The sequence below is a fragment of the Brassica rapa genome, chromosome A01 (genome assembly GCF_000309985.2).
Source record: "Brassica rapa cultivar Chiifu-401-42 chromosome A01, CAAS_Brap_v3.01, whole genome shotgun sequence".
NCBI classification, from domain to species: domain Eukaryota; kingdom Viridiplantae; phylum Streptophyta; class Magnoliopsida; order Brassicales; family Brassicaceae; genus Brassica; species Brassica rapa.
This window is the reverse complement of record NC_024795.2, coordinates 3,666,920-3,682,263: the sequence shown is the minus strand read 5'-3', so window position 1 is coordinate 3,682,263 and position 15,344 is coordinate 3,666,920. Positions and strand designations below refer to the sequence as shown.

Genomic DNA, 15,344 nt, shown 5'->3' with positions numbered 1-15,344 from the left:
TGGTTCATTTTGGTAAAACATTTAACGATTTCAACTTGTAGTGTCGTATATTCCCAACCCCCACCCCCCCCCCCCCCCCCCCCCCCCCCAAAAAAAACTAACAGTAATTCAGATTTAAATAATTGGTTGGCAGTAGTAATATATTGTGCAACTTTTTGACCACATGAACGATAATTTATTGATACCAAAAATTTCAATTACATCATTTTAGAGACTACAAAGTCAAATACTATATGTTTCAAATATTTTCTATATAAACATTTCTAAAATATGTAATTTAACTTTAATAAAACACTTGAGATTGGGAGAGGATAGGCTTGTATGGGAATGAAAGTCTGGCTTGTATGGGAATGAAAGTCTCATAAACAATTTATAAATGATTAGAATACGTGGGTGGTAAAGAAACGTTTGAATTGGATAAAACGGATAGAATAGAACGTGTTCTCGATACGTTACGAATGTAGGCGTAAGTTATACGATATGCCTAGAATTATTTTTGTTAAGCCCTTTTATATATTAAAAATAGATAAAATGTAACAATAGAGTTTTTTTTTTCTTTTGAAAAGAACGATAGAGTTTGTTTGGGGAAGATAGTTTTAATCTGGTCAGGCAGAGACACGAGAGCAAAGGTGTTCTACGAATTATAGTGGAGAATCCAAAGTACAATGTTACAGAGTGGAAATCCAGGTGTGATTCCTCATTTCCATGATTCTTTTGTCTTTTTTTTTACATTATTATTATTTTTTTGGTAAAAATATAAAAATATTATTACATTTTTTCTATTTTTGTCAGAATTACAGAAAAAAAAAAACAGAAAACCGAAATAAATTCCTAAACACAAACTCAAACTAACTATGACAAAGTAAAGTAGACACATCAACCAAAACCCATTATTCTGAAGCTCGACCAAATCTGCACTTTTGCGGCAGTGCTTGCCGCAAAAGAATGCTCTAAAAGAAAATACAATTTAAATGTGAAGTTATTAGAAAAAAAAGTTCATAGATAAACTACAAATATTGGTTAATGTATCCTCATAGAAATAGTTTAAGATTAGTTTTTTTTCATCCAGATAGTTATAAATCAAAATGTAAGATTTGAAGTTGTAGGAAACTAGAAAAGTATATTTTATTAACCTTTAATTTACATCCTTGTAAATTATATATAGTACTAAATATAGTGAAAATTATATTTACTGCAATTCGATTGTGAGTATTTGCTTGAAGTTTAGCGTGCATCAGTTGAGTTTTCCACATGCAATTGGCTTTATGTTATGTCCTTTAATGTCGTAGGTTTAACATATGTTATCTCACCAAACTTGAGTCTACTGGTTCATTATATTCAACTCTTATCACAGTGGACATATATAACGTTTCCCAGCAGAGCTTTCTAGTCACCTTACTCAGACATTCTGTTCATGAAATCTTGATGTTATTTATTCAAGTTCGTCCAAGGCTACTTAGAGATTGAGTTTCTTTATAGCAAGACCAAACCAACGTAACTATTACAGATGCATGTAGCCGCAATACTCACATCCTTAACACTCGTACACACGTTCTAGAATTAGCGGCATCAATTGTTGACACGAAATGATAAATAACAAGAGAATAGAGTTCAAAAAAATTCAAGAAAATTCAAAAGATTTCAAGAGAGTTTGAGACTTCAAGAGAATAACGGTAGAAGGATATTGTTAAAATAAATAGTAACTCGACAAACAGTAACTCTGATATTTACTTATATTTTAGCTTTTTTAGTAAGCCAATTTTGTTTTTGGTTGCCCGATAGACCTACTTATAATCTCTTGCAGCCACCGCTGTCAAAATTAAAAGAAATATCATTTTCTCTTTCATAAACTCTCTCTCACAAATCCTTCTATTCTCTCTCTTGATCTTCATCTGTTCTTCATGTTCTTAACCTAAACTCTCACTAAATCTCTAATTCTCACATCAATGAATTTGTATTATAGAACAAGTGTTAGTTAAAACCACCACTTCCATTGTACCAGACCAGAGTCAAACCGAAGACGTTGGGCCACATAACCTCTTTTGTTGATGTAAAAAGTGATTGTTCCTTTTAGGCCATGACTCCTAGCTAAGAGAGATTACTTTTTACAATTGTATTTATTAATATCAATTCTTAGAATTAGATGACTTAATTATGGATATGATATAGCTGACTCACACTATAATCTCTCTAACCCCCAAGACTATGAAATACATAAGCAGATCGCATCGCATAGCATTGCATCTACCAAAAATGTTTTGGTTCGGCAAACAGATAAAAATAGACGAGATAAACATGTAATTAATAGTTAGCAGATAAGATAGAAGCCACAACTTCAGAATGGTTACAATAACAATTTTACTGTTCGCATCATCGTTGCAGTCGTCAATATATATGATTATGAAGATAGTCATCATCATAATTATCAGAATCTTTTATAAATGGATTGAGTTTTCAATATATTTAAGACAAACAATTTTGTGAGAGTTAAAGTGAGGCATTTCCCACCAAATCTTCTATTATTGGCTTTTATTGCAATTATTTGCGATCGACTTGCAGTATAGTCGAGTCGACAATATCTTTTTGTGTTGTCCATTATTTTCCCAAGTGATTCAATTTGTCTACTTTCTCTCTAGAGATTTTTGGTAATTCTCCTCAATTTTTAGTATATATATATAAGTTATGAAGCCAAATATACAACTTTTTAGATATGTAAAAAAATCAAGTATTTTTTTCTTTTAAAACGTCTATACTTTTACTATATGGTTTTAAAATGCGTTAAGAGTAAAATATGTTTCTTTCAGTGTTTTGTCTATTAAAATAGACTTGCGCATACGTAATACGTTCACATATATTCTTGAAAATGAAGATAAACACCTTAACCACGAATGTAAGTATGTAACATATTCTTAGATCATAGATAACTATATATGCACATGACTATAAACTATTGCTACGATTTTTTATCTACTCCTCATCAGTAATTATGAAGAGTTTTAAACTTCTAATATTGGAGTTTTAAGCGATTAGTGGTCTAATATGACAAGTTTGTATAGGTGTATGCTCAATTTGTATCTAAACTCGTTTTGTACAAATGAATACATGTTTTTTAAATGTTTTCTCGTTGCCAAGTGCTAACACGTACTTCTCAATATCTATCCACTAATCATGAAAGAAAATTCTAAGTTAAGCACACTTAACTGTATATAATTAATTCTTTCATAAGGACTCTAAAAACAAATTATGTTTTCGACTCTATTCTTAGAAAGTGATGTCTTTTTGGTGGACCAATTCCGCATTACTATTGAATACATTTAACTCGGGAGTACTCCCAATAAAAAGTTTAATGGTAATATCTTTTATATTATAATGTTACATGTTTCCATTCAATCCATAGAGAGTAACACATATATGCAATTTCACATACAATAGTTTTAATGTTAATGTCAAAAACGATAGAATCTAAAGACGAAACTTCAAACAAAAGTTTATAGAACCGGACATGTAAAAAGGTTGGAGCATCCTAATTTTACAACGTAATTAGTACCTTCTAGGCTTCTACCATCGAACCACCGAAGATGACCAGTCTTTTTCCCTTCCTTATCGTCACAAGCTTAGTCTCTTTTCAAATTAAAATTCTAATTTTTTGGTATAACACATTTGTATTTTATATTTGAAAGTTTACATACGCGACCCTTTGTGATCATAAAAACTAGATTATTATTTGCCTAGAAAGAGGCCATAAATAATTTAAGCAGCACACCTCCACTATCTTTTCCAAAAGGCTTTCAAGTAGTGGAGGAATCTACCAATGTTTCAAAACAAAACAACTTTCTTTCCTTCCTTTTATTAAAAATTATACATCAAAGTAAAAGGCAGTGTAAATACGCCAAACAATAAATAGATATTATAAACAAGAGACCTATAAAGCATAGTCTAGTGGAAAGGGAATATCGTTGAAATGTGAGCTGCAATGATATATATCCTTCTTTTGTGTTTCGATAAGTTGTTCAGCTTATATTTGTTCTACCACCTGATACATTAAAATATTAGTTCCCGAATCTTCGGAACTTTTTCCCAGAATAGTAACTTCACTTTTATATATGTAAATTTTGTAAAATTAGTAATCATATATTGTTGCTATGAATTACGAATATTTTTTTTTGATATGAGACATATATTAGGGAAGAGAAGACATGTTACACCTGCTAGCTAGCGAATTTTCAAAATAATTCAGTGAATTTGTTCCTTGAATGAAGTTCCCAAAATATTTATCATTTGATAAGAATTGAATTATACATCTCTTTTGTCTTCGTCTAAACGATGTAAGAACTCCATTTCAGATTGAAGTGATACCAGCTTTCTTAGCTTTAGCTTACTCATTTTCTTTTGTTAAACAGTTTTTGAAAAGTTAAGTTTGCAAATATGAACTATAATAATGGTAGATATGTATTAGTGATGCACTAGTTGGATCTGTCTGGATACGTCTTACTTATCAAATAAATATTATAGGTTTAAAAGAAAATTAAAAATTATCTTTGCATTTATTCTCATTCATTAAAATTTTCTCCAATGATCTCATTTTAATTGGTACATTCAATGTTTGAGGATTGTGTAAGTCAATGAGAGCATAAACATCTGTGGATGTTTGATAGACTCTCATGATCCATTGCTTGTTCTCGAATAGACATTAATCATCCTTTTCGTATGATTTATCTTCTCATATAACCCTAAAACATTAAATATTGTTTATAAACCGCGGGCCCGCGGCTCAAGAAAGATAAAAGCATAACACGAATGTATAATCAGCACAAGTCATTATAATGGAACACAAAGAGATTAGTGGGCATACGTCAGCAGCTCACATTAGTAAGGATCGAAGGTAAGGGTCGTGGTATCAGTGATCTCGGCTGTTGTCGGCCAAACTGATCGAGAAACGTCTAAATTGTCTTACCAACATATTGAAGATTTTAGATGATGGAATGGAACATTCAGAGTTGTAGCTGAAAAACCAATTTTTTTTCTCTTTACATATATATCATCAAAGTTAATCGAACGGAACATAGTTCGTCAAAAAAAAGTAAACATCAATGCATAGTTCTTAGTATAACAGTGCATTTATTTTACACATGTAAGACTTTTGTACATGATTAACCCTTGGAATTTAAAGTTTTAATATCTCCAGTTACATATATATCATCATACGATACATAACTTTTTGTGTGATATACGTAAGCTCCACTTTACGTTCTCGATTAATCCATTCTTAGAGCTGAAACCTAATAGTATGTAATGATAGTAATATATGTGATGAGAATTATAGTGGCCTTCATCAGTTGAAGAAAAGTGATCAAAATAGGGGTGCTAAAGTATAGTATTGGCAAATAGGGTTGCAAAAAGTAAAATGTGTGATTCTGGATGATTGCAAAAGAAACTGTTTATGATGTTGTAGATAAAGAATATACGAGGAATATTCGGTTTGGGATCAATACCAACATGCCATAATAACATCTGGAGTAAAAACATTTTGTTTTAACACGACAGCAAAACGAATCCAAATATATAACTACCACTAAAAAGAAGACAACCTAAGTGACCAAATTAAAATATTTAATCGACCTAGAAATATTTAAAGTTTAAAATATACATAAAATTAAATCGTCTATCGGTTAGTATTCGCAGCTTGATATTCTCAAAGATCATGGGTGTTGGGTGATGTAACTAGATTGAAAAACCTAGTTCAAGACAACGTTGATCGATCCCAAAATCAATGATAATTCAATTTCAGTGTTATGGTAGTAAAACGCAAGATACCGTAATGTCTATCAAGTTGAACAACAAGTATATTTATCAAACCGGGAGAGTAATAGACTTCAAATTGGTGAATTTGATTTCAGAAAACGATGTGATAAAGTCTCAACTAAATTAAAAAGGGACCCAAATTTTTGTAAATATTCTTCTCATTGGTGGTGACAATTCATATTAGTCAAACGTTCATGTGACATTCACTGTAGCAAATAGACTAATGTGGGGTTTAGCACTCGTCAAAGACACAATGATTTGTGATAGGGGTCCTTCCTTGTATATATATGATCCATCGATATATCCATTGGTCACTACTCACTATATATACGCATCGCTCGTTTTCTTTTATTATCATAAACTTCTTGTATGTTTTTTCCGAATGTTTTTGGACGGAATCTGAGTTATATCAAACTACCATCTTGTAAAAATTAACCCTTTAAGTAACATCAGATTAAACCTTTTTCACAATAAAATGTTGCAACGGATTTCAGAGGAGACAATGGCATATAGCATGTTACTGTAGAATAGAACTCAACCCAAAAAAGAAGTTGGTTATATCATACCAATCGTAGGACATGAAAATAGTTTGATATAAACCCACAACCTTTTTTTTCTTCTAAATTATAAACCCACAACCGAATAAATAGAAAAATCGATTAATTAAAATATTTTATAGTAATTTAGTTATATGAAAATATATAATATAATATGCATGTATATGATTTTACTTATACAATTTAATATTTGAAGTGTTGATTATTCTATTATTTTATTTAAAATTAAAATTTATTTGTTTTTTAAAAGATTTTTCCAGTTACATAGATAGACAACCCCCTCTAGTTCTAAATAAGAAGACGAGTATCACTTTTGTTGAGTGCCCTTAGGGCCACCACAGCAACCAGAGCAACAACTCTTGTTACTTGTCTCCTCACTCTTCTGCAACAATCCCACTTCTAGATCCTCTTCAAGCTTCAGTAGCGAGGGAGTACAAGACGAAGGAGAAGCACGGTAACATGCAGACACAGCTTCACGCTCATCACGTAGAAGCATCATACTATTGAGTATCACAAGCAAACAAGTTCCTGCATCTGCAAGAACAGCTGCCCAAATCAGAGGATAACCTGCAAAACCAAGCACCATGATCGCTCCTTTTATGCTCACAGACAAAACCACATTCTCAATCACTTTCTTATGACATCTCCTCGCTAGTCTCATCCCTTTAGGTATCTTCCTCAAGTCATTCGACATAAGAATGATATCTCCTGTCTCTGTTGCAAGTGCTGACCCTGAGATCCCCATAGAAATGCCAATGTCTGCTTTAGCTAAGGCTGGTGCATCGTTAAGTCCATCTCCCACCATCATTGTAGGCCCTTGGCTCTTGAACTCATCGATGATTCTTGCTTTGTCTTGTGGAAGAAGTTCAGTGTGAGCTATATCCAAAGCATTCCCTAGCTGTAATAATGATAAGGTTTTGATTATACATGACTCTTGAAATAAAACATATGCAATATTCAAGAAATAGCTAGGCGGGTCGTTTTATAGGAGATTATTGATTAGGCGGCCCTAGACCATTTATGAACACCTACACCAATTTTTTTTTTTAAATCCTAGGTGCCGCTTATACCGATTTTTGAAACACCGGAGACATGTGAATGATTAGTTTAGATACTTCACCTGTTGTTGAATAGACATGGCTGCATCTCTGTTATCTCCTGTGAGCATTGCAGTTGTGATGCCTAAGAACTTAAGCTCCTTGAGAGCTTGAGCGACCCCATGCCGACAACCATCCAAAAGGCTGAAACTTCCTGTCAGTTCTTCTCCAATGTATATGTAACCGATGGTTTTACCTCCCTTCATATCAGCTTCACTATCCGGAACTTTATTCAGCATCCACAAAGAAGAGATCATGCAAAAGTTAGATAGACAAAATAACAATATAACAACACTCAATATAGCTTCAGTTGCAAAGTTATGAGACCTGTTAAGCATCCAGCTCTCTTTGCAATTCTTTTGTTACCAATGTAGATATCTTGACCATCTATTCTCCCATAAACACCTTCTCCTGGAAAGTTCTGAAAGTTCTCAACCATATCAGGCTTAGGCTCAACAGAAACTGATCTAGCGTAGTCAATAAGGGCCTCTGCCATTGGATGGCTTGACTTGCTTTCAATGCTTGATACCCTATATGAAACCATCTCAAAAGTTTCATCACATAGGCTTAGTTACAGTGAGAAAACTACATAGATACTTACCAGTAAATCAAATGTTGCAGATTGATATTGTGAGAAAGAGACTGAAAATCTGAGACTGTGAACTCAGCTTTTGTAATAGTTCCTGTTTTGTCAAAAGCAGCAATCTTAATCTTTGCCAAAGTTTCTAGACAATCACCGGTTTTGATCAGAAACCCTGATGTGGCTGCCTTAGTAAGAGCACAAAAGGTAGCAACGGGTGTGGATAGGATGAGACCACAAGGACAACCGCTTACTAGCACTACAAGTGCTAAGTGAAACCAATGGCTGAGGTTTTGAGCCTTTAATAAAACCGGGATGAGAGCAAAACATGCTGCTACTACAACAACCGCTGAACAAAACACAAAGCAAAATGGGATCAACAACTCATCACATTATGTTTTAAACGTTGGAAGAAGATTGTATATGATTACTAACCTGGAGTGTAGTAGCGAGAACATTTGTCTATAAACCTTTGAGTTTTAGTTTGGCTTTTCTGTGCTTCTTCTACGAGTTTTGTCATTTTCGCAACCACGCAGTCTCTGGCTAGAACTGTTGTTTTCACCTTTATGTAACCTTCAAGATTACAATACAATTGTGTCACTGAGCTTACAAAGATCTTTTAAAAACTTAAGAGAAGAGTTATATCTTGGTACCATTAAGATTTATAGTTGCAGCTAACACAGGTGAGTCTCTTTGTTTGGAGACAGGGAAGGACTCTCCTGTTAATGTTTTCTCATCTACATCACAGCTTCCATCAACCACAACTCCATCGATTGGTATACTTTCTCCAGCTTTGACTGAAACAACAGTGTTTAAACCAACCTCATCTACATCAACTTCTATTCCAGTTTCTACTATCACTGCTTTTCTTGGCGCTAAGTTCATTAGAGATGACATCACTGTGCTTGCCTGAAAACAGTAGTTACTTCAAAACAATGATGAAAAGAAAAAGAAAACCTAATCATCTTCATAATGATCCTATTGGTCTAATTGTTTTTTTTTTGTATTGCTAAAACCTCTACACAAACTGACCTTATGAGCAGCACTTGACTCTAGCCAATCTGCAACCGAGAATAAAAACACAATTGTGGCAGCTTCTGTGTAATCCTCCATACACACCGTTGCAATCACTGTCAAGAACAAAAATTAGATGTAACCTCTCCTGCAGTCAGATAAGGCCATCCTATTAAAAAGACAAACTTAAACTAATGATCTTTTACCAGCAATAAGAGTGAGAGCATTGATGTCAAGCCTGAACCTTGTGACCGAAGCAACAGCTTTAGCTAGAATAGGGTAAACTCCAGCCACCACGGCAACGACAGCGAACCACTCAAGCAGGCCATAGAAGTATTTGAGGAAGGAGAGAGCAAGTAATACACCAGAGACCAATGCGAAAGGGCTTGGCCATTGACTCTTGAAGCTTGTCTCTCCATATGGCCTCACGCTTGCCTCTAGTCTTGCTTCATTCAGTGCCTTCACTGTCAAGAAACACATAAGTTATATGTTAGAATCAATGCCATGCAATTCAGAAGAAGAAGAAAATAAATCGCTTTTTTTTGGTTGTTTACCGATTTGAAGCGGAGATATCAAGAAGCTGTCGTGGACTACGATGACGGTTCTTGAAGGGACGATGACGGAGAATTCTTTGACGCCGTTAAGTGGACGGAGAACGTCTCCGACAAGAGGAACCTCCATTGAACAGCAGATTCCGACCACGTCGAAGTAGCTTGTCTGTAGATTCTTCTTCGTCGTGTCTTCACCGTCCGCCATCGTGGGATGCGTGAAAGGTATTCGGACAGATACTCGAGGAGATACTTTTAACTTATAAAGAGTTGTGTCGGAGGGAAATTAGTTGTTTTTTTTAATGGTTTTATATTATTAATTGTAACTTTTGCATTTTTCAGCTTTTACAAAAAAAAAACTTTTGCATTTTTCAATCAACATATAAGGAAACATATATGTTTATAATTATTATTGCTGTGTGAACTAAATATGGTATTTTTCTTGTCCACGATTTTTTGTTTAATTTTATTTTGCAAAATGGCAAAGGAAATTAATATATTAATTAATTCATAATATAGTGGGTGTCAACATGTAGTATATTACCGTATGGACCTTGCCATAATTGATTTTTAATAATGGATTTAATCTTGTTTATTTTTAAATTGTTACATATAATTAGATATTACTATCTATTACTAAAATCGGTCTTTACAATATTCTAATATATGTATTTCAATATTATTTTTTACAAATTTTATTTGATTCTTAGCTATAAAGTTTAAAACATTATGAGACTTTTCTTCGTTTTGTTTTGAAAATAAATACTTTTCATAGTTTCAATAAAATCTTGGAACTTGTGATGTTGAGAATTAAATTTTTTAAACGAGTGATTGATATTTTTAATATTCTAGGTAAATTCTGGTTTTTCGAATAAAATTTCAGTTTACAATATATATTTTCAATCTATAAAATGTTATGAGGCATAACTTAGCTTATCGTGTTATACATCTTTTGACATACATTGTTTTGTATATCTCATAGCTAATTATATTCCAATTATATCTCATAACTAAATTTACCCGTTGAATTAATTTTCTTGAATGTTTTTCCTTCTAGCTTCTATTTCATTAATACTTGTATTGTAGAAAAATATAGAAAAAGGTTTAATCTAATCTTTAGTAGTTTTAGAGTAAAATATACTAATATTATTTATATTTTAATAATTATATCTTTTTTTTAATAAAACATAGAGTTTATATATCTTAGACCATCTCCAGGTAAACTCTATTTTTTCTTCTAAAATAGAGTTAGATGTTGTTTTAATGGTATTCTATTTTATAGTAAAAAATAGAGTGATGAACAAAAAATAAAAAAATTATTCTATATATAAAGTAAAAAAAATAGATTACTCTATTATAGAGTAATATTAGAATATTTTTATTTTAAATTCTATTTTAGAAGAGAAAATAGAGTGGAGCGAGAGAAGCCGTAGACAGTTAGCCGTTAATTGCCATGCTTATGATACCGTAATGAATTTCTTATTGGGCCATACTGGGCTAGAAATAACTCTTGTAACGCTCCAAATAGGTTTAGGACTGTGCCCTTGATGGCTTGTGATCGTAACAGCAGCTTCGTAGGAGAACTTAAGTGTAATTTCTAATGCTCTGAAATTACAAAAGTACGAACTCTTGGGTGTACACAATTCACATGCTGATCGTATTTTTTTCCATGAAACAAATCAAACACCTTTCTTTGGCTTATAATTCATTTCCAAACAAATATGGAATCCTTTACACAAATCAAGCAAATCAATCTTATTTATTTTAAAATGAAGAATAAGAATTTTAAGATAATTTTTATTTATAAAAGTGGGACACATCATTGATTTGATTAGCAATCAACCGTTAAAAATGTATAATGTTTATAAATTAGTAAAACAAAAACAAAAGCTGCATGTTTGTTGTAACGCCTAAACAAGGTTTTATGAAATACTAGTAAAAAAAAATAAAACAAGAATGGTGTGTGGTAATAACGCCTTTTGGTAAAAGTTTCATACACGAATAAAACAACATTGCATGTCCTAACGCCATTAATAAATAAATGGGCCCATGTAAACTAAATAAACGTACTGCTAAGTTATAATAAAACAAAACAATAAAAACACTCCATTGACTCATTGAGACTGCTGTCAAGAAATGATAAGAAAACATAAAACACATTCAGAGTGGAGATTATTAGTCCATAAACCAATGCAAGAACAGTGGCAAAATCGAAAATAAATGTGAAAACCGAGGTGGATAATAATAACAAGTCGTATTCTTTATTTCTGTGTTCCACTCTTTTTATCTTCCAAAAATATATATTTATTTTTTCTGTCATCTTCTTCACTTCATCTCTCCTACTCAAACAACATTTTGACCGTTGTTGTTGTTTTCTTCAACGTCTCTCTCCTTCTTCACGCTCCACAGCTTCTTCTTCTGTAACACCTGAAAGGTTTTGTCTTCTCTCTCTCTCTCTATCTCCTTCAAAAAAAAATCAAAATTTTTTATCTATTTTTTTTTATCTTTTTGATTTGGGTCCCTCAGTGAAGGAAAAGGGTAAACAAAATGTGTAAAAGAGTTTTAGATTTTGTACTCATTTTCTTTACATTTATTTCTTTCACCTAAAAAAGCTCATGATTCAGAAAATAATTTAAGACTTCTTTCTTGATTTCTTTGTTGGCATTTTTATTAAATGTTGTGTCTGACAAATTGACAATGAATAAATCTCCATGGAAAGTTCACCAAATGAGAGTAGTTTCTGCTCCGTGTGTTATAACTTACAAAATCACAACTTAAAGACAAAAACAATATAGTAGAAACGTTTTGTCACTTTAATTAAATGATATGTTGCTTTTGTTAGCTGTTTCAAGCGTTTTATTACATGTAAGAATCTGACAGTCTTGTTCTTAGTTGTGCAGTTTTCCAACAACAATTTATATACAAGTCTTGAGCTTTGTAATTGAAGCTAAAGTTGTAAACAAAATGGGATGCTCTAATTCAAAGTTAGGTGAGGATGAAGCTGTTCAGATCTGCAGAGACAGGAAGCGTTTCATCAAACAAGCAGTAGAACTCAGGACAAGCTTTGCTTCTGCCCACATTGCTTATATCCACTCTCTAAGAAAGGTTTCAGAAGCTCTCCGCGAATACATTGAAGGAGATGAGCCACACGAGTTTGTTAGTCCGGTTAAGAGAATGAGTAGCGGCTTCATCGAGTTATCTCCCTCTTCAAAAGCGATTCAGAACAAGGTAGAGTCAAATTTGGAAGTCAGTTGCTTGATGGCTAGTGGAACCAGACCGGTTCAGGTTGAAGAAAAGCCTCCTAGATCACCTGAGACTTACCACGTTGAGACTTATGGAGCAGATAGTTTCTTGGGGATGAACATAAACAACAGTCCTAATAGACCACCTCCTTCGCCACAGAACTCTCAATGGGACTTCTTTTGGAATCCATTCTCTTCACTGGACTATTACGGATACGGTTTTGATAACCGGAGAGGTATGGAGGATGAGGTGAGGCGAGTTCGTGAGGAAGAAGGGATCCCTGATCTTGAAGAAGATGAATCATCTCCTAGGTGGTTTCAAGATCATCATAACATCATGAAAGCTACAGAAGACTGTAACACGGATCAAGAAGGCAATGTTAGTGAGGTTGAAACTCAAGAACAAGAAGAACAAGGAAACAATGTGGTTACAAGAGGTGACGCAAAAGGAGAAGAGACACAAGGCTTCACTGTGTACTTGACTCGTAGGCCAACGAGCATGGGAGAAGTTATCAAAGATCTTGAAGATCAGTTTGAGATCATATGTAATGCTGCTAATGAAGTTTCAGGTTTACTTGAAGCTGGTCGAGCTCAGTACATATCTTCTAATAGTGACCTCAGCGGTAAGATTATATAGCATCTTCTTTCTTTTCTGATTATATACAAACAATGTTCGAAAAATCGTTAGGCGTTTTATGGAGGGATTATTGTTTAGACGGGCGCCTAGACTGAATTTTTATAAAATCGGTTAGAAAAATCATTTCATTTAGACTGATTTTTAGAACATTTGTATACAAAAAAGGATGTTATTCTGAATCTTTCCTCTATTGCAGCCATGAAAATGCTGAATCCAGTATCTTTGTTCTCATCAAGATCTTCTTCCTCCTCATCAAGATTCTTGATCACCTCCGAAAGCAGCAGCAGTGAGTTTTCAGAAGAGTCTTGTATGCTTTCTGGTAGCCATCAATCAACACTGGACCGACTTTACGCGTGGGAGAAGAAACTCTATGATGAAGTTAAGGTAATAAACTGCAAACCCTTCACTCTCTCTCTCTCTATCTGTTGGTGACTGACTTAGAATGTTGTGACAGTCTGGAGAACGTGTAAGGATTGCATATGAGAAGAAATGTTTGGCTCTAAGGAACCATGATGTGAAAGGAGACAACTCTTCCGCAGTTGATAAGACAAGAGCTACAATGAGAGACTTACACACTCAGATGAATGTCTCAATACACTCAATAGAGTCTATCTCCGAAAGGATTGAGACTTTAAGAGACCAAGAACTGCTTCCTCAGCTTCTTGAGCTTCTTCAAGGGTATTGACAAAAACCATCTTTCTTGTGTCTCACGCATAACACATAGTAATTAATTAACACTGATTCTTTACAGATTAGCTCGGATGTGGAAAGTGATGGCAGAGTGTCACCAGATACAGAAGCGAACGTTGGACGAAGCCAAGCGATTACTTGCTGCAACCAATCTGAAGAAGAGACAACAGAGTTCATTACCTGAGATCAACACTCAGAGACTAGCTAGGTCTGCTTTAAACCTAGTGGCTCAGCTACAAAACTGGAGAGTTTGCTTCCAAGCATGGATCACTTCCCAGAGATCATACGTGTTGTCTTTAACCGGTTGGTTGCTCAGATGTTTCAGATGCGACCCTGATCCGGAGAAAGTGAGACTAACAACTTGTCCTCACCCGATCTATGAAGTGTGCATTGGATGGTCAAGGCTGCTCAACGGGTTGAACGAGAAGCCTGTGGTGGATAAACTCGATTTCTTTGCTTGTGGGATGGGTTCGATCTTTGCTAGGCAGCTTAGGGAAGAAGATCAGTCTCAGGGGGGAGATGGTTCGAGGAGCATGGAGCTTGTTGAAGCTGACAAGGTGGAGGAAGAGGAGGAGAGGATGATGAATGCTGAGAAACTGGCTGAGATTGCCGTTAAAGTACTCTGCCACGGGATGTGTGTTGCAGTGAGCTCACTTGCTGAGTTTGCAATCAGCTCGGCTGATGAACACTCCAAGCTCGTTAACCATCCAGAGGAGGCCACGTCAGAGCAGCAGCATTAGGAGCAAACTGGGATCTAAACTCTTCTGTTCTCAATGTCATTTATTCATTTATTTGTTTTTTTTTCCTTTAGGTTAGGTTAGAAGTTTAGTATCTTAGGTTAGTTGCTATCAAAAGATGGTTTAGATGGATGGATAGGGTTAGTATCCATGTCGTCACTATCTCTCTTGATCGTCTTCTCTTATTGGTCAACTATATTGCAATCATTTTTATTCGCTCTGTGTAGTTGATAAAGTGTATACTATATGGTTGACTAACCACTATAAAATCGCTATTTGGTTTGGTCAGGACAAACGGTACAGCAACTCCTATCACCAACCGTAACCCCTAAAAAATTTCAAAACAAAATGAATAATTATTAATTACAAGTGAACTTAACTCTAGAAAGAGAGGCAAAATCTTCAGCATTACCTCTAGAAAGTTGATTGTTTAGATCTAC

General features: G+C 34.2%; 2 protein-coding genes across 4 annotated transcripts; one reads left to right on the top strand and one right to left on the bottom strand.

Moving 5' to 3' along the window:
* Positions 1–6: 6 nt before the first annotated feature.
* On the bottom strand, positions 7–10,033 carry LOC103852931 (cadmium/zinc-transporting ATPase HMA3). Its single transcript, XM_009129829.2, has 9 exons — positions 9,605–10,033; positions 9,257–9,514; positions 9,069–9,166; positions 8,690–8,945; positions 8,472–8,609; positions 8,058–8,385; positions 7,784–7,986; positions 7,480–7,682; positions 7–7,257 (listed from the first exon to the last, which is right to left on the bottom strand). Exons 1-9 carry the CDS (start codon positions 9,804–9,806, stop codon positions 6,667–6,669), a joined length of 2,277 nt encoding a protein of 758 aa, XP_009128077.1. The 5' UTR covers positions 9,807–10,033; the 3' UTR covers positions 7–6,666.
* A 1,885-nt stretch (positions 10,034–11,918) lies between these two features.
* Positions 11,919–15,130, top strand: LOC103852916 (protein ALTERED PHOSPHATE STARVATION RESPONSE 1). Of its 3 annotated transcripts, none has more exons than XM_009129820.3 (5): positions 11,919–12,032; positions 12,499–13,463; positions 13,674–13,861; positions 13,932–14,155; positions 14,229–15,130. In XM_009129820.3, the coding sequence occupies exons 2-5, from the start codon at positions 12,563–12,565 to the stop codon at positions 14,905–14,907; spliced, it is 1,992 nt and encodes a 663-aa protein (XP_009128068.1). In that variant the 5' UTR covers positions 11,919–12,032; positions 12,499–12,562; the 3' UTR covers positions 14,908–15,130. The 3 variants fall into 3 exon arrangements, with proteins under 3 accessions (XP_009128068.1, XP_033145922.1, XP_009128059.1); XM_033290031.1 differs by lacking the exon at positions 11,919–12,032 and having other exon boundaries at positions 12,094–12,767; positions 12,819–13,463; XM_009129811.3 differs by lacking the exon at positions 11,919–12,032 and having other exon boundaries at positions 12,094–13,463.
* Positions 15,131–15,344: the final 214 nt, after the last annotated feature.

Excerpts from the sequence above, each read along its gene's own strand:
- LOC103852931 (XM_009129829.2), bottom strand. The coding sequence starts at position 9,806 with ATGGCGGACGGTGAAGACACGACGAAGAAGAATCTACAGACAAGCTAC. Across the intron at positions 8,610-8,689 it reads TGCAACTATAAATCTTAATG|GTTACATAAAGGTGAAAACA; the intron begins GTACCAAGATAT and ends GTAATCTTGAAG. Across the intron at positions 7,258-7,479 it reads CCATGTCTATTCAACAACAG|CTAGGGAATGCTTTGGATAT; the intron begins GTGAAGTATCTA and ends TCATTATTACAG.
- LOC103852916 (XM_009129820.3), top strand. The coding sequence starts at position 12,563 with ATGGGATGCTCTAATTCAAAGTTAGGTGAGGATGAAGCTGTTCAGATC. Across the intron at positions 13,464-13,673 it reads TTCTAATAGTGACCTCAGCG|CCATGAAAATGCTGAATCCA; the intron begins GTAAGATTATAT and ends CCTCTATTGCAG. Across the intron at positions 14,156-14,228 it reads CTTCTTGAGCTTCTTCAAGG|ATTAGCTCGGATGTGGAAAG; the intron begins GTATTGACAAAA and ends GATTCTTTACAG.